Genomic DNA, 24,119 nt, shown 5'->3' with positions numbered 1-24,119 from the left:
AACAGCCTAAATCTAAATTATGATTTCTGTGCGACATGTCCTTTAATTCTGAGTTGAATCTAAACCAGCATTGTTTACATGTTTGTTTGTTTAGAATTCTTATAATAAAATAACATTTCTAAATTTATTATGTTTCTGTTTTTACAATCTGATTTTTTTTTTTTCTGACCAAATTGACTATTTTTTAAAATTTAACACTAGCTGTTGTAAACTAATAATAGTAAAAAAAAATAAAACCTGGTTGTGTCAGATGGTGAGCAGTGCCGAGACGCTGTTGCTGAAAGTTGTGCGCGTAGGTGTGAGTGTGTGTGTGTGCTTGTGTGTGTTACTGACATCTATCAGGTGCTTGACTTCCTGTTTCTTCAGGTCACTGCTGATCTTAGCAGCCAATAGGATGCAGGCGGCTGACACCAACTTCCTGTAAAACAAATTCACATCTGATCACGTTTGTTTGATCGAGTCTCAACAAATAAGTAATCAATAAAAACGAGTTCAGGAGAACAATTCGGCTGTGATTCGATTCCCACCAGACTTCTGTTCAAATAACTTCAAGAGCTTTTGTCAGCTATCAATCTACAATCAATTATTGCCGGTCAACAATATTACTGTTTTACTAATTGGTGCGTGTTTTTATTTCAATATTAAAAAACCAGTTTGACCAAACAATAATTGACAAAAATCTGAATTACAATTCGAGACCTGTGACCTGACATCTAAAACTTTAATGACAGTCCACAGCTGCAAGGTCACCCAGCCGAGGAGCCCCGGAAACAGAGCTTTCCTGGATCCAATGAACCCAGGTAGCTCCAGATCCAGTTTCTGATTGATACAGAGTTCCTATCAGTGAATTCAGGAGAAAGCAACTAGAATCAAAGCAAATTCGATCAGTATCTCCAGATTGATTATAGATTATTAGTTATATTGTGTAATTTTGTAGAATAGTTTATGAGTTTTGTTTGAATTATTTTGTTGTTATACTTAATATTTTGAATCAAATAAAGTCAGAATGATTAGACACAGCAGCTAAACTATTGTCTCTGGTACCCTCTAGTGTTTAAATCAGTAGCTGCATGTCCAGCAGAGTTGAGTTCCTGTACCTGTTCTGTTTGTTGAGTCGACCTTTCAGCACCAGCTTCTCGAAGTAGACGAACGCCATTGCTATGGTGACGGGCTGCAGGCCGCAGTCCTCACCGACGGCTCTCATCTCTCGCTTCAGACTGACACACAGACAAACAAACAAACCAATAATGGGCTGTTACTGGTGCAGTTCAGTCCGTTGTCAGAAGTGGAACCAAAACAAAGTCCGACTGCGAGCCACACAAACGTGACTTCTGGTTCCACCCCTTTTGTGAAGCTGTCAGAAAATGAAGAGTCTCCGTTCCAGGATGGACCCAAATGCCTCATCAAGCTCTAAGAAAAAAAACCCAACAAAAACCCTCAGCTGTTTGTTGGGACTCGTCTCTTGGATGAATTTTGTCCTCCTGTGTTCACTGTAGTTGTGCGTTCTGTTTATGCATTTTCAGCATTCTCAGCTGTTTGTGTCACCGAAAACCTCGAAGTCTCACAACCACATAGGGTGACCAGAAGGGCCGATGTCGCAGACCGAACGGTCCCCCCTAAAAATTGGTCCACCGGGCCTCCACTGGGCATGCTCAGCGGCTCATCTGAGACAGTCTCTTCACCCAAAGTGATCAAATGGATTAATGTCATTATTAACCATCAGATGACAAAGTAAAACCTCTTAAATCATTCTAACATCAGTTTTAAGCAGAAACGACGTGATATTCGGTGATGCTTTGAAATGACCAACACGCAGTGAATGCATCAGCTAGCAGCTCGTGTAGCCGCGGTGTTCTGATCACTTCCTCCATCTTTTATGATGAAATAATGCTGAATTTATGTGTAAATGATTGTTGTACAAAAGCTTCAGATATCTGTGGCTGAGACAGATGATGACTGGAGGCAGTCTGAAGCAGAAACGAGGTGATAATCGGTGAACCGCGGCCGATGACGCATGCGCAGTGAAGGCACGGCGGGCGACTTTTAGGGGGGACCGTTCGGTCGGCGACACGGGACTCTAAAGACCTGGACCTTCATCCTCCTGTCCAGTTGAGCTCATCCTCACAGGCAGAAAGGACTCAGTCCAAGTAAGTTTTTCAACAAATTCAAAAGTTACAGAAATGTCCAGCCGAGACCTCTGACCCGGGACAAACACAAACCCAGATGCTTGCGTGTTGCAATCGGGGTGTCCACTGATTCTATAAATGTCACACTGTCCTCAAAGTCAAGGTTAGAAAACCTTAAAACACAACCTACAACAGTGGAGGAATCAGAACTCATCCCTGAGGAACACCACCAGGGTCCACCCTGTCTTGGCACCTGGGTACCAGATTGTGACTGTAATTGTTTTTTGTGATTAACGCTATGTTGCTAACACATTAGCTTCCATTCTTGCATGTTGTGTTGAAGTCTGTTGATGAAATCTGTAGTTTCAGTGTGTCAGTTAATGCTAGCCAGTATTGATCAGTATGTCTGGTATTCGTATTGTGTATTTGTATTTATAGTTGCAAACTGGTGTGCTTCTTACCCTGTGTGCTGCCATACAATGCTGCTGGAACATCAATTTCCCTGAGGGAGTCTTCCCAAGGACTGTATCTAATTAGATTAGATACAGTCCTATCTAATCAAATCTAGCATTAGCATGGTGGTTCAGGTTCATTTTAGTGACATTCAGTGAGGTCTACTGCACTGTACTGTCGACTGACATGGACATCCTGTTTGTCTATGCGCGGTGTTCTGATGCTGCAGGAAATAGTCTGTGACATTTTGGGAATAAGAGGAAGATGATTATTTCCCGAAGCAATCTGATGTTTATTCCACATACAGTAGAAACATGATCAAAAGCCTGGTTTCAGGTCCCAAGAGTTCGTAAGGAACAAAGAGGCAGATGCGGCTTGAGTTCGGCTGATTTACCTTCTTATTTTACTCAGAGTGAGTTTGATGTGAGGAAACCTCTCCTTAAACGTCTCGTTCATGTCCTTCTTCAGATCAGACGGCTTCACGTATTCTATGACGGTAGTCTGGAGGAGAGAGGGAAGGAAATGAGAGACGTGAGGAGGAGGAGAGCAATAGGGAATAGGGAAGGAAACAAGGACAGAGGGGAGGATGAAGACAGCAGAAGGAAATGAGAAGACGGACGGAAATGAGAGAGGGGGAGAGGAAACAAGGAAGGAGGAAACAAAGGGAGGGGAGGAAGAAGAGAGCAGAAGCAAATGAAGGAAGGAAGGAGAGAAAACAAGTGGATAGGAGAAGTGGAAAAAGAAAACAGGCATTAATGCATCAACAAGGGAAAGGAGATAAGTGTAAACAGATGTTTAAAAATTAGAGATGACATTTGTCCTCTGATTTTATTGGTAATCTATTACCAATCAATAACTAATTATGTTTGACAGGTCAGTCGTACTAAGATGATTGAACATTGGGGCGTTTCCCACGGCAACACATCTGACTGATGCCTTGTTGGACCTCTGCATCGGAAACGGACGTGACAAACTGCTGGCGTTGCGGCCGTGACGTCAAACAATAAAATAATAATAATAAAAAAAAACAATCAATCAGAATAAAAACTAAACAAACAGCTTGTTTACCATGTAGGAGGCGAAGATCAGCACCCGCTTGTGTTTCCCACACGGCCACTGGGGGTCGCTGAGGAGGTCCGGGTCATAGTCTGTCACATCCTCCAGACCTACACACAGTGTTGCCACAGTTACTTTGAAAAAGTAATCCAATTACTGATTACTCCTTGAAAAAGTAACTTAGTTACTTTACCGATTACTCAATTGTAAAAGTAACTAAGTTAGATTACTAGTTACGTTTATAGTTACTTTCCCCAGCTGCCGACAACAACCCTCTGCCACCTCAACATGACAATGATACCTGTTTTGCCAAAACTCACTTTATAGTCACCCTTTCTTGACTTCAATGAAAATAAATACTTGTTTTATAAAAAGTAAAATAAAGACCTCTTTCTTGACCTCATATTTAACTGTTGACAGCACTGTAACAGTAAAACTTGCAATTTCTAACCTACATTGTTTATAAATGTAACTATTAAATTCATTCTAACATTTAAATTCTCTCTAAACATTTTACTTGTCGAAATTATTATTATTTTAAGTAGTATTAGTAGTTGTAGTAAAAAAACGACTTCAAAACTGGACCTCTGTACCACTTCATCATGAAGCTGAATAACTGGAGATACAAAAAGCAAAACATGCACTGTGCACAATTTCTCAAATCACAGCCACAGAAGCCTGTAACAACTTCTGGGTTGTCTTGGTGTCTTTCCTCACTCTCCTCCTTCTTGCACAGTCACTCAGTTTTTGAGAACTGTCTACTCCACACACATTTATCAGTGTCAAACTGTTTGTATTTCTTCATAATTGATGTAAATAAAGTTCAAGACATATTCAGTGGATATGTTCATGTATCCATCCCATGACTTGTCTGAAGAAAACTGACAAAATGATTATTTTACAGGTATCATACCAAAGTGTTCCATTACTTGTGCAACCCATCATCTTGGCTTTTATATTTTTAGTTAATTTATATCAGGTTGTAGAGATATGATTTGAGTTTAAGGAAGATCATTTTAGAAATTTTTATTTTTGTATTTGAAATAGCATAAACAAATTAAAACTGGTGAAATACCAAAGGGCCTTGGACTGAACTGTATCGAAACATATCTGAAAACATATCTGAAATATGTGAAAGCATATCTGAAAACATATCTGAAATATCTGAAAACATATCTGAAATATGTGAAAGCATATCTGAAAGCATATCTGAAATATGTGAAAGCATATCTGAAATATGTGAAAGCATATCTGAAAGCATATCTGAAATATGTGAAAGCATATCTGAAAACATATCTGAAATATATGAAAGCATATCTGAAAACATATCTGAAATATGTGAAAACATATCTGAAATATGTGAAAGCATATCTGAAAACATATCTGAAATATCTGAAAGCATATCTGAAAACATATCTGAAATATCTGAAAACATATCTGAAATATCTGAAAGCATATCTGAAAACATATCTGAAATATCTGAAAACATATCTGAAATATGTGAAAGCATATCTGAAAACATATCTGAAATATATGAAAGCATATCTGAAAACATATCTGAAATATGTGAAAGCATATCTGAAAACATATCTGAAAACATATCTGAAATATCTGAAAGCATATCTGAAAACATATCTGAAATATGTGAAAACATATGTGAAAACATATATGAAATATCTGAAAACATATCTGAAATATCTGAAAACATATCTGAAATATGTGAAAGCATATCTGAAAACATAACTGAAAACATATCTGAAATATGTGAAAACATATGTGAAAACATATCTGAAAACATATCTGAAATATATGAAAGCATATCTGAAAACATATCTGAAATATCTGAAAGCATATCTGAAATATCTGAAAGCATATCTGAAAACATATCTGAAATATGTGAAAGCATATCTGAAAACATATCTGAAATATCTGAAAACATATCTGAAATATGTGAAAGCATATCTGAAAACATATCTGAAATATGTGAAAGCATATCTGAAAACATATCTGAAATATCTGAAAGCATATCTGAAAACATATCTGAAATATCTGAAAACATATCTGAAATATGTGAAAACATATGTGAAAACATATCTGAAATATCTGAAAACATATCTGAAATATGTGAAAGCATATCTGAAAACATATCTGAAATATCTGAAAGCATATCTGAAATATGTGAAAACATATCTGAAATATCTGAAAACATATCTGAAATATCTGAAAGCATATCTGAAATATGTGAAAGCATATCTGAAAACATATCTGAAATATGTGAAAGCATATCTGAAAACATATCTGAAAACATATCTGAAATATATGAAAGCATATCTGAAAACATATCTGAAATATCTGAAAGCATATCTGAAAACATATCTGAAATATGTGAAAACATATGTGAAAACATATATGAAATATCTGAAAACATATCTGAAATATCTGAAAACATATCTGAAATATCTGAAAACATATGTGAAAACATATCTGAAATATCTGAAAACATATCTGAAATATGTGAAAGCATATCTGAAAACATATCTGAAATATCTGAAAGCATATCTGAAATATGTGAAAACATATCTGAAATATCTGAAAACATATCTGAAATATGTGAAAGCATATCTGAAATATGTGAAAGCATATCTGAAAACATATCTGAAAACATATCTGAAATATGTGAAAACATATCTGAAATATCTGAAAACATATCTGAAACTAGAGCAGCGCAGAGCAGCACTAGTTTCCAATTCTACAAATTTTACCTTGGAAAAATGTTCAAGGTCAAAGTCCTGTTAGGAGTGACTTTTCATAAGAAAAATTGGATGTGATCAAATGTCAGATGTACTGAGTTCATACACTTGAATCAAAGTTTTTTTTTTTTTTTTGTGGTGTTGTCAGGGTTTTTTCCATACTCTCGCGCACGCCACTAACTTATGGCAAGTCAACAGTGGACGCTCTCGTTTTGGCCAAACAAAGATACACAGTTTCTGTATATTCTGTGTTTGTACGCCGACGTGTTTGATGAAATCCTGCACAAAAAGTAGTTCCCAGACCTGCGATGACAGTGCGTTTTCATGGGTAACAAAAACATCGGGAGTATATTTGGCACAAGAACTTGTGTATCTCGTGTGTTTTTATGCCTAAATGTTGGTAAGTTAACACTCACACTCACCCAGCAGCATCTTCTCATGCCGGCAAATTCAGCGCTGGGTCAGGCGAGCTAACCCACAATGCCGAAATAGCAGAGATGTTGCTCCAACTAGAGTGCCACACTGGGCAGGGTGGTTTTTTTTTCCCCCAACTTTTTCAGTTTCTGAATTCTTTTTCAGATAATTTTCACAGAACATTGGTTATCTCTGCTGAGCACACTGTGTCGTTGCTTTTTGGCACTTGGTTTCCGATTGATAACTGGATGACGAAGGCATAAAACTGGAACTGCCATCCAGTTTTGGTGGTGCAGGTAAATCCAAAACAGAAACATGAGAGTGACCGAGGCATCTTTGATTGAGATATACTGCAAAATGTACACCAGATGGACATTTCAGTATTAAATTCAAATGTCCACAAAACCCACAATCTGGACCAGATCAGGTGTCGCAAATCGGTCCACCCTGCCTTCACTGTGCATGCGTCATTTTGGACCTCAGCAGCTCATCTGAGTCTGACTCTGAGTCTGACTCTCTTCACCCAAAGCGATCAAATGGATTAATGTGATTATTAACCATCAGATGACAAAGTAAAACATCTTAAATCATTCTAAAGTCAGTTTGAAGCAGAAACGAGCCATAATCAGTGAGTTGCTACTGACGCTTTGAAATGACGGAGGCGCTGCAGCAGCTGTGGCGCTCTGATCGCTTCCTCTGTCTTTTATTATGAAATAATGCTAGATTTATGTGGAAATTATTGTTGTACTAAAGCTTCAGTTATCTGTTGGTGAGATAGATGATGACTGGAGGCAGTTTGAAGCAGAAACAAGGTGATAATTGGTGAATCACTCGTGATGCTCAGAAATGATGCATGCGCATTGGAGGCAGGGCGGATAGATTTGTAGGGGGGGACCGTTTATCAAACAGTTGATAAATGATACCATTTTACATAATGCCCTCAAATATGAAAGACATCTAATCTTCTTTGACAGAGGTATGATTTTTTTTAAATTTGTTTATTGTTTAAGATAGGGATTTTTTTTTTTTAATTTTTCAAGATTTTTCCTGACTATGACCTTTGACCTTGAAAATTGAATCAGTGCTTTCCTATCAGAATATAAATCCTCTGAAAAAAATAACATAATGACATATAAAAAGTTGTGGGCTCCAGGCTGTTCACAAAAAAAAACCAGACAGACAGGTGACAACATGACCTCTGCCAACTTCATTATATATCTGAAAACATATCTGGAGTATCCGAAAATGTGCTCTGTAGCTCTCACACTTAAGTCTGCTTTTGATTTACACACACACACACACACACCCTGACATGTTGGGCCGGCCTGCTCGCTTACAGCTGCGCCGCCTTAACACGCCGGCTGTGTGTTGCATAACTCACGGGTCTGAGTGAGACGGCGACACCCTCACATACCTCTGTTGGAGAAACGTGTCTAAATGCTGTCACTCTTCAGAACAGACTCCACGTCCGTCAGACCGTTTAGTCCCACTGTACTGGAGCTAATCCACAAACCGGGTCCAGGTCTGTCTGTCTGTCTGTGTCACGCCCACAGGGAGGCCGCGTCGCTCCTCGGCCCTCACATGTTTTCAGCTGGTTTTGATTAAAGCGTTCAGCTCTAATCTCCACAAACACACTTTCCACCAGATGCGCACCAGTGACCCAGCGTAGCACTCGGTGCGTTGACAGACCTCCGCCAAGGCCACGCACTCCTCAACGCTTTGAACCTCTTTTGGAGCCTCGATGCAAAATATGTTCAGGATCAAATTCAAAATAAAATCCCTCGTTTTCTATGACACTATCCATCAGAGCTCACCAAATTTCAACAACATCCTCACAGCTTTTTGAGTTAAACGTTCTATGGCAAACATTCTTCTGGATCTCACTTTCAGAATTTATTCCAGATCACCTCCAAAATTATTATCTATCTGCTCATTAAAGTTCATTTAAATCTGTTCATTATTTTATGGGTTATCCTCCAAACAAACAAACAAACACCAGTGAACACATTACCTCGTGTCCATAGGTAACCACAGCTGCACTCAGAGCGCACGTACCTCTGCTGAGTTTCCACCAGTTTCCTTTTGTCTCTTTGATGGTGAGAGGGTTATTCCTTTGATCTCTGCCCTGAAGTTCTTTGATTATGATGGCTAATCTTTGAACTTTACCAAAGAGGTTACATTTTAATCATCTTGTCTTCTTTTGTTCCTGTAATCAGGATCAAGGGGTGAATCCTGAATAGGTAACTAATCAGCAATCCTAATTAAATCATCAAAATGATCAGGATCAACGTCTGGATCAAAGATCAACAAACAAAGACAGTATCTAACCCTTGATCTGGGATTGCACCAATATTTAATCAGCTCTGTCTTGACCCCTGACCTGCCTCACCTTCTCATTCAAATCTGTTATTTCCATCATTTAACAAGCGCACTTCAAACCAGCCATGTGCTAACTAGCTGGCTGGGTTGGTGAGCTGTTTTAGAGGCTAAACTAGGCTAGCTAGCTCATTAAGCGGTGCAGTCAGTAACATGCTGGCGGTTTTGTAAAGAAAATGTATTTGCACATTTGTCCGCTATGGTGTTACAACTGACTAAACTACAGATAGCGATGTTATATTGTGTATCTGCATTTAAATATGGCCAATCAGTCAACAGCCATCATTTAGCATCATGAAGCACGCCACATGTTCTACTTTCTGCATGTGTTGGGCCGATCAAAACAGTGATAATAATAATAATAAAGAAGTGCTTTCATGTTTCCTTAATCAAAGTTTATCAATAAAATTATTTTTTTTATTTGGAAAAAGCACCAGACTTTTACTCAAAGTGCAAAAACACAAACTGCATGGGAACTTCCCACTAGTCCTAGCCCTAATATTAAGGAGAGCATGTTGAGTTTGTTTTTACATTTATGGTAGGTTAAATGTTGCAATAAAATATGTTAAGTAATGTTACAAAAGTGTGACAATAAAAAAAATAATAATAATTTTTAATTGTTGATTTTCAATTCAACAGATTTAAAGACAACAGCACAATTAAAGGTGATTAATGATTTATGTCAACATAATTATATGTTTTAGTTTTGTAAATTTAACAAAACTGGATCTGGTTTGTTCGCTATTTGAAAGTCTTACATTTATTTGTGAACTTTAAAATCAGTTTGGAGTTGTAATATACCATCAAATAATATAAAGAGGTTAGGACCAGTGGACCCTAGGAACCAGTAGACCCTAGGACCAGTGGACTCTAGGGCCAGTGGACCCTCCCCACTGCAAACAGACCTTTAGATCACATGCAGGGTTCTAGCTAGGACCATTAGTGCCGGGGAAATTATGCGATCGCGGCTCATAGCTTCCCGTAGCCCCCCAAAGCTATAGGGCTTTATACCACTACAACATTCTTGGCAAGCCTTATTTTAACTCATTCTGGGTGGTTTTTAGATGCATTGAATGCAACAATAATAAATAAAAAATTATATTTATGTTGTAAGATCAAAGTTCTTTTTGCATGTTTCTGTCAAAAGTCTAAGTTAATAAATTAAATAACGCTGAAAATGTTAAAAAGACATTGATAGTTAATATTTAATGGACATAGCATTAGCAGTCTTCAAAAATGACAGTTTTTAATCCATTGAAGCGGGCAGATTTCTGTCATCATGACAGTTTTTTTTTCAACAATTTGAGTGGTATTGCATTACTTTTTCTTTTTAAACAATGTAACACCTAACTGTCAAACCTGCTGTTTTAAATAAAAAACTTTGAGTCGGTTTCTCTCGCTCTCTCGCTCTCTCTCTCTCTCTCATGTGTCTGCTGTTTTTCAAACTCTGAGCTTTTTGGAAACACAAAGCCTTTCAACTGTAAAATAAACTACATTTCTGAATGTATCTTCAGATACGGATACAGAAAGACCTCCGGAGGACTTTCATGGCAGGGTATTTATTTTCTTCAGCTCAGAGTGGAGCAGAGATGCTGTTTCCAGCTGCAGCCATTCACTGCTCTGTGGCCACAGAATGCGCAGACTCTCTGATCTCTGCTGTTTGCGATTTGATACAAAGAAAATCAAAAATATATTTCTTATTATTTTAATTATTAATTATTTTAATTATTTTAATTATTGGTTTAAAATTGCGAATTTGAACCTGAGAGCCGCACAGAAATTTGCAGTACCGGGCGGGGTTGCCCGGCGCCACCCAATGTGGCTAGAACCCAGGTCACATGTACCATTCCAGATGTTCAGATACTTGAGTGCGACTGTTACCCGGGTCCAGTCCCACGGTGCTGTTCAGCCTGCTGGGCGGAAAGCTCCGGCCCGACACACTCTGGCTGCTCCTGGACACAGGGATCTGCAGCGTCAGGTCGTTTGTTGACGACGGCTTCTGCCGCACCAAAGCGTTCGTCGGGTACAGGAACTGTGCGTACGACACTGACTGCAAGGGCCAGAAGACAATCAGACAAAACATCAACACAGTTTCTGTTTGAAAGTCATTCACTAACATCCCACAATGTTTTGTGGCGGTAAAGTGTAAACAGATGTTTGTTTATTTGTACCCTGCCATAGGCCTGCAGCTGGAAACCCTCCAGGCCCGGTAACATCTCCAGCGTGGTGGAGATGTTACCGGATGAGTGTCTCCTCCTTGGGTGGTTCAGTGTCGGGTCACTAGAGGGAGACAGTGAGTACAGGTTAACTGTGGTTTATTGCAGTTACACTGTGCACAGATTAAGTTTTTTACATTCTCGTGTTAAGAATTTAGACAAACAAATGAACAAATAATATTTTACATTCTCTGATTGTCCACAAACTAACCTCTGTGAGGTAGCTAGCTAGTATAGTTGCTAGTTGCGTACGTTTGATTAAATCCTGCACTCATACCAAACTGTTGAGACAAAACTGGTGGATATGGTGATATGGACTGGAGAGTACAAATATAATTGTCAACCTTTAACTCAGTTAGTGTCTGTGCATGCTAGCATGCCATGTAGCTACAATAGCTTAGCCCCAACCTGTCACGTGAGGGTCTGGATCTAAACATGCTTATCAACTGTGCAGATGTGGTAACGTGCCACACATGGAAATATAGACTGGAATGGATGTGCGCACTCAATCTATTAGCGTCGCTCAGGACAGGAAGGCGCCATTACTAAGGGTGGAGATGTCCCGATCAGAAATAATAAACTGACCGCTTTTTTCACACTAGCGTCACTATTTCTTAATGGATTTTAATAAATGTAGGCTTGTTTTAAAGCCATTTGAAAGCTCTTTCCAATGAACCCATGCATGTGTGGGTGAAAAAAAACCTTTTATGTAAAATGCAGAAATTTGGGGAAATTATGACAAACTATGCTGCTTTTCTCTCTCTATTGTCGCTATTTGTTAACAGACTTTAATAAAAGTAGGCTTGTTTTAAAGCCGTTTAATTGCTCTTTCTAATGAACCCATACATGTCTGGGTAGAAAAAAAATGTTTTATGTAAAGTGTGGAAATTTGGGGAAAATATGCCATTCTGTTCATTTACTGTGATGTTTTTTTCCTGTCATCATAATTCTCGATGGATTTTTATAAATGAAGCCTTGTAAGTTGTATTCAAGCTGATTAAAAGCTCTAACGAACCCATACATGCCTGGATAAACAATCCTTATGTATTAAAATATAAATCTGAAGTATGCCTTGCCATTGTGCTCATTTACCTTGCTGCTTTTTCCACTGTAATATTATTGCTAGTCTTTTAATGACAACAACATACGAGGTCTGTCAATAAAGTAACGGTCCTTTTTATTTTTTTCAAAAACTATATGGATTTCATTCATATGTTTTTACGTCAGACATGCTTGAACCCTCGTGTGCATGCGTGAGTTTTTCCACGCCTGTCGGTGACGTCATTCGCCTGTGAGCACGCCTTGTGGGAGGAGTCGTCCAGCCCCTCGTCGGAATTCCTTTGTCTGAGAAGTTGCTGAGAGACTGGCGCTTTGTTTGATCAAAATTTTTTCAAAACCTGTGAGGCACATCGAAGTGGACATGGTTCGAAAAATTCAGCTGGTTTTCTGTGAAAATTTTAACGGCTGATGAGAGATTTTGAGGTGATACTGTGGCTTTAAGGACTTCCCACGGAGTGGGACGTCGCGCAGCGCTCCCAGGCGCCGTCATCAGCCTGTTTCAAGCTGAAAACCTCCACATTTAAGCCTCTGTTGACCCGGGACATCGTGAGAGAACAGAGAACTTTCAGAAGAAGTCGGTTTCAGCATTTTATCCAGATATTCCACTGTTAAAGGAGATTTTTTTAATGAAAGACGTGTGAACAGATTGTCGCGGCGGCTCGCAGGAAAAACACCTCTGTGTTGATAACCATTTGTAAAATCCAGGCGGCTTTTGATGGCTTTCAGTGGAGTGAGTATATGAGAAATTGTTTAACAGCTGGGCATGTTCCAACTTGTCCTTAAGGCTTCCAACGGAGGTGTTTTTCCAGTGGCGGCGCGTTGCGGCGGCTGCGAGCCGATGCTGCAATCCGTTCGCACGTCTTTCATTTAAAAAAATCTCCTTTAACAGTGGAATATCCGGATAAAATGCTGAAACCGACTTCTTCTGAAACCTCTGTTCTCTCACGACGTCCCGGGTCAACAGAGGCTTAAATGTGGAGGTTTTCAGATTGAAACAGCCTGGGAGCACTGCGTGACGTCCCGCTCCGTGGGAAGTCCTTAAAGCCACAGTATCACCTCAAAATCTCTCATCAGCCGTTAAACTTTTCACCGAAAACCAGCTGAATTTTTTGAGCCGTGTCCACTTCGATGTGCCTCACAGGTTTTGAAAAAATTTTGATCAAACAAAGCGCCAGTCTCTCAGCAACTTCTCAGACAAAGGAATTCCGACGAGGGGCTGGACGACTCCTCCCACAAGGCGTGCTCACAGGCGAATGACGTCACCGACAGGCGTGGCAAAACTCACGCATGCGCACGAGGGTTCAAGCATGTCTGACGTAAAAACATATGAATGAAATCCATATAGTTTTTGAAAAAAATAAAAAGGACCTATACTTTATTGACAGACCTCGTATATATGATTTTTACTAACATTTTATTACAAGTAGATATAAAGCCATTCAGAATTTATGACTTTTGACCCTCAGTCAGGGTAAAACGTACCTCCTCCATCCCCCCCAACCACACTGTTAAAATTTAAATACCACCTGTGACCACCATGTACATATTATATTAAACAACAATTGCAAGTATATATACAGACATAAATATATTTAAAGATTTTAGTTTTCATGTTTGTATGCATGTGAACGCAGCTTAATGAAAAGAACTTATGGCGTTGAGTTTATAGTGTCAGTATATTGATATTAAATTGCGACATAACGACTTTAAAATAGACATTTGTTTTACATAAGTACATTAAGGCTATTGTACAGTTCATTTTAGTATTTGAGAATTTGTTTTGTAGTTGGTGCAGTTGATGGTGAAGCACTGGCTGCCTTTTTTCACCTCATTTCGCTTCTGTTTAATTGGTTCTCTCCACCCTTAGTAATGGCCACCGTGTGGCACGCCGCTAGTCACGTGATGTCCATTCCAGTCTCTATTTCCATGGTGCCACAGATTGCTAAATCTGAACACTGGCTGCTGATTGGCTGAAAGTTGCTGCGGTATCATTGCGACCTAGTTTTTGCACAAATATGACATACTTGGAGTACAACACTACTTTGGAAGTAGAAAAAGGCAGAATCCATCATAAAGTATCAAAACTTAAAACTATAACATCGTGAATGCTTACACTTATTGTTGAAGAAGCGCGCTAATCATCTTGCAACAGGGCGACTGCTTCCAGCAAGCTGCAGTGCCCTCTGGTGGTCAGAATTGAGTGGAAATTCATTTTGAGTCTGTTGTGTTTGACTCCCGTGTTTGGGGGGAGGGGGGAGCTAACAAAGGTTAGCCAAGCCAGCTACCTTGGCTAGTTATCTTATAGTTGATTCAAAATCAACATGGTTGAGTTCAAACGTAAGAAGAAAACAACACCCAATATGAGATGGCAGCATTACAAATTAAATATTTCACATAGCACAACTGATTCAAGTCTTAGGTTTTGTTAAAATAAATATCATTTGAAAATTGCAGGAGAACACACCGAACAATACAAATGTATTCCTTTAACGTTAGTATTAGCATGCTGTGCTGGTGCTGACATGCTATCTCTGCTAGCCCATCTCCAATGATGATTCATTAAACCAGTTAGCTTAAACAATTAGCATGTATCTGGTTTGGAATTAAACTTGTTGAGCATTTGAAAGCAGATGATGTACCGCTACCTTGCTAATGGTTTTACATATATTAATTCACGACTTTAAGGCATTTTTGTGTTAATACTAGCGTTGTCTCATAAAATGTGGAATGCGCCAATATGAAATCAGCTTGACAATTCTGAACGGAATTGCTGAAAACGGGTTAATGGAGCAATAGCAGTTTAGCATTACAGGACTGAGAATTAGCGTGAACACAGTGAGCGTTGGTCGATACCTGATGTAGAAACTCTCTCCGTACGGTAGAACGGAGAAGGCAGCGCACAGAGACCTCTGAGCACAGATGAGTATGATCCTGGAACAGGAGACACACATTCATCACCTCGTTAACACGTCTGACGTACAATCCATGTTAACTGTAGCATTAAGAGGCAGAAGATGGATCAATGATTTGTGTTGTGAATATTATCTATTAATGAAAAGAGGTAAAATGTTAATCCTTCTCAAAGTACTTCCGCAATGAAAAGTGTCCTCCAGATGCTTCCATTCCTCCTTTGCTCAGGTTTTCACTAAAATATCACTGAATAATCTGAGCTAACAGTAGCCGCTAACGTTAGCTAGCTGAAGACAGGAGTGGTGCGTATGGCCATATTTGTTGATATTTGGAAAAAATGTGTCTTTTGTAACATGATGGACATTAAGGGAGACAATGGACAGCTGCAGGTTTTGTCTGTCTTCTCGTTTTAATTATTCTTTCTCCTGATGACTTTCAGCTGGACCACTGCGCCTGTCCCTCTCCTCACACAATAACATCTGCCTAAAAACATGAATAAATAACTTTATCACAGCTGAACATGTTAGCATTATTACTACATTAACTAACTGTTGTTTATGTTAGTAAACAACAGTTTTAATAGATTACTTGATTACTAAAATTCTCAATTATTAATCTAATTGATAATTATTAGAAGAACAAAAAAAATATTAAAATATTAGAAGAACAAAAGAAATTTGATGGCAAACCCTGGTTAACAAAGGGGATTTTAAAAGCATGTAAAATAAAGAATAAATTGTATAGAGATTTCATAAAATTCAAAACAGAATATGCTGAAAAACGATATAAGGCGTATAAAAATAAGTTGACAAATATTAAGAGAAATGCAAGAAAAGATTATTATTCATTGTTGTTATCTGAAAACAAAAGTAATATTAAGGAAACATGGAAAGTGTTAAGGGACATAATTGGCAACAAAGTGTCTCATATTCATCCATCTTATTTATTTAATGACCAAAATAAAGAAATAAGTGTTGCAGAAATGGCAGAAGAATTTAATTCATATTTTGTCAATGTCGGTCCATCTCTTGCAAATGCCATTCATTCAAATGACACTGAGGAGAACTGGAGACTTGAAAGTAAAGTTTTAAAATCCTTTTATCTTGGTGAAGTTGATGAGTGTGACATAATTGCCACTGTATCCAAAATGAAGGGCAAAAAATCATGTGATTGTGATGGTTTGGATATGTTTATTGTAAAGAAAACTATAGATTGCATTGCTAAGCCTTTGAAATTCATCATTAATCTTTCTTTTAACACTGGTGTCTTTCCAAATAAAATGAAGGTGGCTAAAGTCATACCCCTTTTTAAGTCAGGTGACTGTCACAGTCTCACTAACTATAGGCCTATATCTTTGCTTTCACAGTTTTCCAAAGTTCTGGAAAATATATTTGTAGATAAATTGAATTATTTTATTGAAAAACATGGCCTGTTACATGACAGTCAGTTTGGATTTAGAAGTAATCGATCAACAGCATTAGCATTAATGAAAATAACAGAGGACCTTGCTACAGAATTGAATAACAAAAACATACAATTGGAGTTTTTATTGATTTAAAAAAGGCTTTTGATACTCTTGATCATCAATTTTATTAGCCAAGTTACAGGCGTATGGAATTAGAGGGGTCGTGTTAAAATGGATAACAAGTTATTTAGAAAACCGACAGTAGTATGTTGAATATGCAGGACAGGTATCAAACTGTAGAAAGATTCAATGTGGAATTCCGCAAGGTTCTGTTTTGGGACCAAAATGTTTTATTTTGTATATAAATGATTTATGTGATGTGTCAAAAATATTAAGGTTTGTACTTTTTGCAGATGATACAAATTTTTTTTTGTTCTGGAAAGAATTTGGATGAATTATTTAATATAGTTGAGCAAGAAATGGCCCTACTTCAAAAATGGTTTAATGTGAATAAACTTTCATTGAATTTAAGTAAAACTAAGTATATGTTATTTACGAATCAAAGACAAAGAGATACTGTTGAATTTATTTTTCATGGGATTAAAATTGAAAAAGTGTCAGAATTTAGATTTCTGGGGGTTATTATAGATGAGAAGCTAAAACGGAAGCAACACATTGCCTATATAAAAAAGAAAGTCAGTAAAAATTTTGCTATTTTGAGCAAAGTAAAATTTTTGGTTAATTATAATGCAATGAGAATTTTGTATTGCTCCTTAAGTCTCCCATATTTTATGTATTGCTTGGAAGTCTGGGGTAATTCCTATAATTCTAATTTAATGCCTTTATTTATTTTACAAAAAAAAGTGATACGAGTTCTGCATAGAGCTCCTCCAAAAGCGCACACTTCTGGACTCTTTTTGAAGTCAGGGCTGTTAAAACTTAAAGACCTTATTTCTCTACAGACATTGATAATCATGTTTAAAGCTCGATATAATTTGTTACCACAAATTTTGGAAAATATTTTTATTATGAATGATGAAAATAGTAGACAAAATCTTGATTTTAAATTACCCTTTTCAAGAACAACACTTAAACAAATGAGTGTCTCATATGCTGGAGTTAAGTTATGGAACTCTTTGGGAAATGAATTAAAATTATGTTCAAATATTATTCAATTTAAATATAAATTTAAAAAAGAAATGTTGAAGTCTTATTTGTAAAAACAATGTAACAAAAACTCATACTGTATGTGGCCATCTATGTTAATTGTTTATTGTATTTTTTGTGTGAGAATGGGGTAGGGACTAAATAAGACTTAGTCTTCATCCTACTCCTGTTCTTACTGTGAATGTATTGTGTTTGTACTGTACATTCTCATGTAAAAGAACAAATAAATTGAAATTATGGCACAAATCCACATTGTCTGTCCTAAGATACCGTAACATTTTACAATAAGGGTACAGTAATTAGTTACTGCAGTAATAATCATTAACTAACTGTGAATTAAGAGTTAAGTGTTTCATAATCATCAATGTGCTCATGTGAACAAAGCATTAATTTATAAATTATTTAATGCATTACTGCTTGTTAATGCTTATTACCACATTAACTAATATAAACAGATTAATTAATGATTAATAAGAACATTAGCTAATTTGTCAGGATGTGAGTTTTGTCTGCTTTTATTTCTCTGCTGCGGTTTGTTTTGATCTGTTTGGTTGCTGCCCGGTTTGTTCTTTCTCTTGGGTTTTTTTTCCTGCTTGGGGTTTTCTGTCTCTATCTCTCTTGTCTGTCTCTGTTGGTTCTTGTTGGTGGGCATCTCCCTCTCCCTCTCTCTGGCCGCGCCCTTGTTCTGGTGCTTTCCATGCTCACCTGTTCTCAGTTTTGCAGCTCATCCCTGGGTGTAGATATACTGGGCTTTTTGCTCTGCTCCTTTGCCAGATCGATGTGTCTAGTGCCGTCCTTCCAGCTCTGTATTTTGTATGCTCATCCTGCCTGCTTCTCGTGTTTGTCGACTACCTGCCTGTACACACGATCACGCCTTTTGCCTGATGTTCCTGGTTTTGTTACTCTTGTTGGTCTGCCTTACTGTGTACCGAACCCCGTTTACTGTTGCAGTAAACTGCTTTTACACACAGAGCCAGTAGTCTGAGTCCTGCATTTGCATCCTGTCCAAACCATCACTCAGACGTGATAACTTTAGTTAATGCTTATTACTACAGTAACTAACAAACATATTAATTAATGATTAATAAAACATCAGCTAACTCACACTTTAGTCAGTGCTTATTACCATGTTAACTAATATAAACACAATAATTAATGATTAATAAAACATCAGCTAATTCGTACTTTAGTAAGTGCTTATTACCATGTTAACGAATATAAACACAATTAATGATTAAGAACATTAGCTAACACATACTTTAGTTATTGCTTATTACTACAATAACTAACATAAACATATTAATTAATGATTAATAAGAACATTAGCTATCTCATACTTTAGTCAGTGCTTATTACCATGTTAACTAATATAAACACATTAATTAATGATTAATGAGAACATTAGCTAACTCATACTTTAGTTAATGCTTATTACTACAATAACTCACATAAACATATTAATGATTAATAAGAACATTGGCTAACTCATACTATAGTTAATGCTTATTACTACAATAACTAACATAAACACATTAATGATTAATAAGAACATTAGCTAACTCATAGTTTAGTCAGTGCTTATTACCATGTTAACTAATTATACAAACACATTAATTAATGATAAGAACATTAGCTAACTCATAGTTTAGTCAGTGCTTATTACCTTGTTAACTAATATAAACACATTAATTAATGATTAATTAGAACATTAGCTAACTCATACTTAGTTAATGCTCATTACTACAATAACTGACATAAACATATTAATTAATGATTATTAAGAACATTAGCTAACTAATACTTTAGTTAATGCTTATTACTACAATAACTGACAAACATATTAATTAATGATTAATAAGAACATTAGCTAACTCATACTTTAGTTAATGCTTATTACTACAATAACTAACATAAACACATTAATGATTAATAAGAACATTAGCTAACTCATAGTTTAGTCAGTGCTTATTACCATGTTAACTAATTATACAAACACATTAATTAATGATAAGAACATTAGCTAACTCATAGTTTAGTCAGTGCTTATTACCTTGTTAACTAATATAAACACATTAATTAATGATTAATTAGAACATTAGCTAACTCATACTTAGTTAATGCTCATTACTACAATAACTGACATAAACATATTAATTAATGATTATTAAGAACATTAGCTAACTAATACTTTAGTTAATGCTTATTACTACAATAACTGACAAACATATTAATTAATGATTAATAAGAACATTAGCTAACTCATACTTTAGTTAATGCTTATTACTACAATAACTGACATAAACATATTAATTAATGATTAATAAGAACATTAGCTAACTAATACTTTAGTTAATGCTCATGACCATGTTAACTAATATAAACATATGAATTAATGACTAATAGAAGTTCATGTTTACACTTTATAATGTGGGTTGTGAGTGAGGCTCCGCCCCACGAGACACATTAATGCTGATGTTGTTTGGTTTTACGCATCCGCACCCCCACACAGACGCATGCGCACACACATTTTACAGTAATTACTTGCATTCCCTGTTGTTGTCTCAGCTGATCCACAGCGTCCTTAAGCCCCGCCTCACCATAACATGAAGTCTCAACCCTAAAACTTAATGAAGGCTTTGAGAAGACACACTTTCTGTCCACACATATCACCGTGGGAACAACACGTGTAATTACACACACACGCACACACTCTCTCTCTCACACACTCTCTCTGTCTCTCTTTCACACACACACACACACACACACACACACACACACACACACACACACACACACACACACACACACACACACACACACACACACACACACACACACACACACACACACACACACACGGCTGCGAGGCAGGGAAGTCCGCCGCCTGAAGTCAGCAGGCAGCGGCTCCGCCCCAGTGGGCCTGTTGGAAGCAGAAACGCTGCCTGCTGATCCGCCGCATGCACGTCGACCACAACACACCCAAAAAACAGCTTCAAAACTTCATAAAGCACACGCGTACGTGGTGACAGAACATCAAAGCCGGCGGTACGGTGGTGGCAGCCTAAAGGTCGGGGAAACAGCCCGAAGTCTGCAGAGGTGGAAGTGAAAGAACAGTATTTTTCTCATTCATCACCACCACGCGTGTCTTCTGATCAACAGTGTGAAAGTTACACACAGATACTGAAGATTTATCATTAATTAATTCAATCTAATGTGATTTGGTAATCGTCTGACTCCACCCATCATGTCAAACTACACTTTGGAGGACTTACAGCAAGTCACGGAACTGATCTGGAAAACTTTCTTCAGAGGTCAGGGCTAACATGATGGCCCCTGACAGGTCCACATCTTCAGGGTCCTTTAGGGCAAAGATGATGTCCCCTGACAGGTCCACGTCTTGAGGGTCCTTTAGGGCAAAGATGATGTCGCCTGAAATCTCCACATCTTTAGGGTCTTTTAGGGCAAAGACGGTGTCCCCTCACAGATCCACGTCTTTAGGGTCCTTTAGGACAGAGATGATGTCCCATGACAGGTCCACGTATTTAGGGTCCTTTAGGGTCCTTTAGGGCAAAGATGATGTACCCCGACAGGTCCACGTATTTAGGGTCCTTTAGAGCAAAGATGATGTCCCCCAACAGGTCCACGTCTTTAGTTTCCTTTAGGGCAAAGATGATGTCCCCTAAAAATCTCCACGTCTTTAGGGTCCTGGTGCTTCCTGTTTTACTGTACGGTTCTTGGACTTGGACAGTAAGTAGTGACCAAAGGTGATGATGGGATGTCTTTACCTGGTATCTTTGGAGGATCCTTGGGGTAGCAGAAGATTGATTTTCAGGCGGTATATAAAAGAATGGCACAGCTAGCTGTCCCTGACCCTCTGTATGACCTAGCAAGGTGTTACAAAGAACTGGTTCACAACACAGTTGAGCTCAGTGATTACAAGCTTCAAACATCATACAGATGTTGGACTGCAAGATTTGTCCAAGTCTGATGCACGGGTCGTATCGATTTAAAGCACAAATGCTATAGTTTTATTACAAGACACAGAACAGCTCCATGCTGTGGCTAGCCTACATGGCTAACTAACGGAATAACACATTGTTAACACAAACTAAAACTCACTCATCTTCAGAACTGGATCTGTTTTTTCAGTGCTTAGGACTGAAATGCATTATAGGGTGTTTGCAAACAGCTTTTGCGATTTTATGCCTAAGCTTCATCCTCTTCAAAGGTTCAGTGGGGCATCTGACTGTTTTCTTGTTAACAACTCGAAGCAGAGCTGTTTGTGCTGCAGCAGAAGTTATTTTTCCATCTTCACAATTTAACAACAATTGTGGAAAAACTCTTCCATTGAATCCCTCTGTAGTGAGGAAGATGGTCTCTTACAGAGATGCCTGTGCGTGGGTTTGTTTAACATGAGAATATCATTGCACACCTACAAATGCATGGGAGATCCCAGACAATCAGGGTGTGAGGACCTGCTGCAGCCTTCATCCGCCTTCACAGCCGTTGCACTATAAGCCATTACATCTTCCACCTCAACTGTTGTTGAGGTCTTCTTGTTTCACAGATCCCCGGTAGCCATCTCATGTTCAGGGTCCTGGTGGACCATATGGGCCATGGGGCAAACATGGTCCCCACCGTATTTCACCCCAACAGGCAATGCCCTACTTGATCCATTGCCCAGGTATCACAACACAGACGACAGGTTTGATTTTGCATCCTCAGCACCAATGATAGAACTAACACAGTAGAAAAACTAGTACTGCCACATTTTCAAAATTTTAGTATTGAAATGGTACCCTAAGTATTGGTACTCCTGACATCCTTAGTCCTCACAGTGAACATAAAAGAATTCATTGGTGTCCCCTTGAGTAGGTACTCACTTGAGATCAAATCATTCCAGTAGTACCAAATAATTCTCCAGAGAGACCTAGGAGTTATCATGTTTGGTAGCAACCATACAGTAAGAGAGGACCATCCAGGATTCTGAAGAGCTGGACCTTCATTCTCCTGCAAAGATTGTGATATCAACATGCAACCCTGTCCAGTGGCCTCATGACTACAGCTGAGCTCTTCATGAGGTCAGCATCCAGAGACATGACTGTTACTGCTGGTGTAAAACCTGGATTAAAAAAGCTTGGTCTTGGGCCAGGACACTCCCAGGACCAGGCAGGCCAATTCCTCAATCAGCTGATTCCTCATAGATCAGTGCATCATCTGCAAAGGTCAGTGACCCATTTCTTACTGGCAAAGGTACTGACTGGACACCTTGACACACCCCCACACCCGTGTTAGACCACAACCCAGGTTGAACATTTTGGGCAGGTGATCCCAGTGAACATTTAGTCTTCTCTGGTAGATTTGCTGAGATGCTGCAGCTCTGGATTTCAGCCTTTGCCTAAAGGCACCGCAGCAGCAGGACAGATGCAGAGGATTGTGGACTTCATGTGACAACATGCCAAAGCTCTGATGGTCTTAGTTGGATCTATTTTAATACAATCAGCCTTTGGTCTATTATTATCTCATGAGCAGTTCTGTGTTTCATTGAGCCAAACTGCCAGGAAGGACAAGGGGAAAAAATACAGTAGAGGAAGATGTGAATGGCAGACAGTGACACTGTCCAGAGCTGGAGAGAAAAACCAGTTGATGTCTACTGGCTGTAAATCCTTTCCACATCTTAAGGACTTCCCCTGAAACAGTTTCTGGACTCTCTTGCTGTATTTTGTTACGCTGAACATTATTCTGACAGACGGCATCACAAGTGCCTCCAGGTTTTGTTCTGGTTTTAGTTCACGTGTAAGAATAAGAGGAAGTTGTTTCAGCCTGGATGTGGGCGTGGGTAGAAGGTTTTGCACACTGTGGATCATCCTGCTGTCACCCCAAACACACATATAGACTCTAGACTGTTAAATGTTTATGTTAAATATAGTGGTAAGAATGGACATTGTTACACAAGGACTAACCTGTTTATCAGTTTTTACCTTCTTATTTATGAATATTTCTAAAGTGATGACACTGATTCCAGTGGACACTATCTCAACTGGGCACATCAGGAACTGCCCTGAACTGGTTTGAGACTGACCTCTGAGTGATTCTTCAGAATGTCTTCATGGCTAAAGCAAAGTTCCTGTCTACCGGAGTACCTCAAGGTTCAATGCTTAGAGCCCTCCTCTTTTCTATGCACTAC

The 24,119-nt window shown here is 38.3% G+C and overlaps 1 protein-coding gene across 2 annotated transcripts in view; it reads right to left on the bottom strand.

Moving 5' to 3' along the window:
* cables2b (Cdk5 and Abl enzyme substrate 2b) overlaps positions 1-24,119 on the bottom strand; it is an 84,136-nt gene that overhangs the window by 15,367 nt on the left and 44,650 nt on the right. For both annotated transcript variants that reach the window (XM_034171806.1, XM_034171807.1), the window contains exons 3-9: positions 15,304-15,381; positions 11,347-11,455; positions 11,057-11,225; positions 3,648-3,745; positions 2,974-3,080; positions 1,098-1,217; positions 334-418 (exon numbers count right to left, since the gene is read on the bottom strand). In XM_034171806.1, the coding sequence (XP_034027697.1) occupies positions 334-418; positions 1,098-1,217; positions 2,974-3,080; positions 3,648-3,745; positions 11,057-11,225; positions 11,347-11,455; positions 15,304-15,381 (766 nt within the window). The remainder of the gene's footprint in view (positions 1-333; positions 419-1,097; positions 1,218-2,973; positions 3,081-3,647; positions 3,746-11,056; positions 11,226-11,346; positions 11,456-15,303; positions 15,382-24,119) is intronic.

Source organism: Thalassophryne amazonica, chromosome 6 (assembly GCF_902500255.1).
Source record: "Thalassophryne amazonica chromosome 6, fThaAma1.1, whole genome shotgun sequence".
In the NCBI taxonomy this organism is placed as follows: Eukaryota; Metazoa; Chordata; class Actinopteri; order Batrachoidiformes; family Batrachoididae; genus Thalassophryne; species Thalassophryne amazonica.
This window is presented reverse-complemented; position numbering and strand designations above follow the sequence as displayed.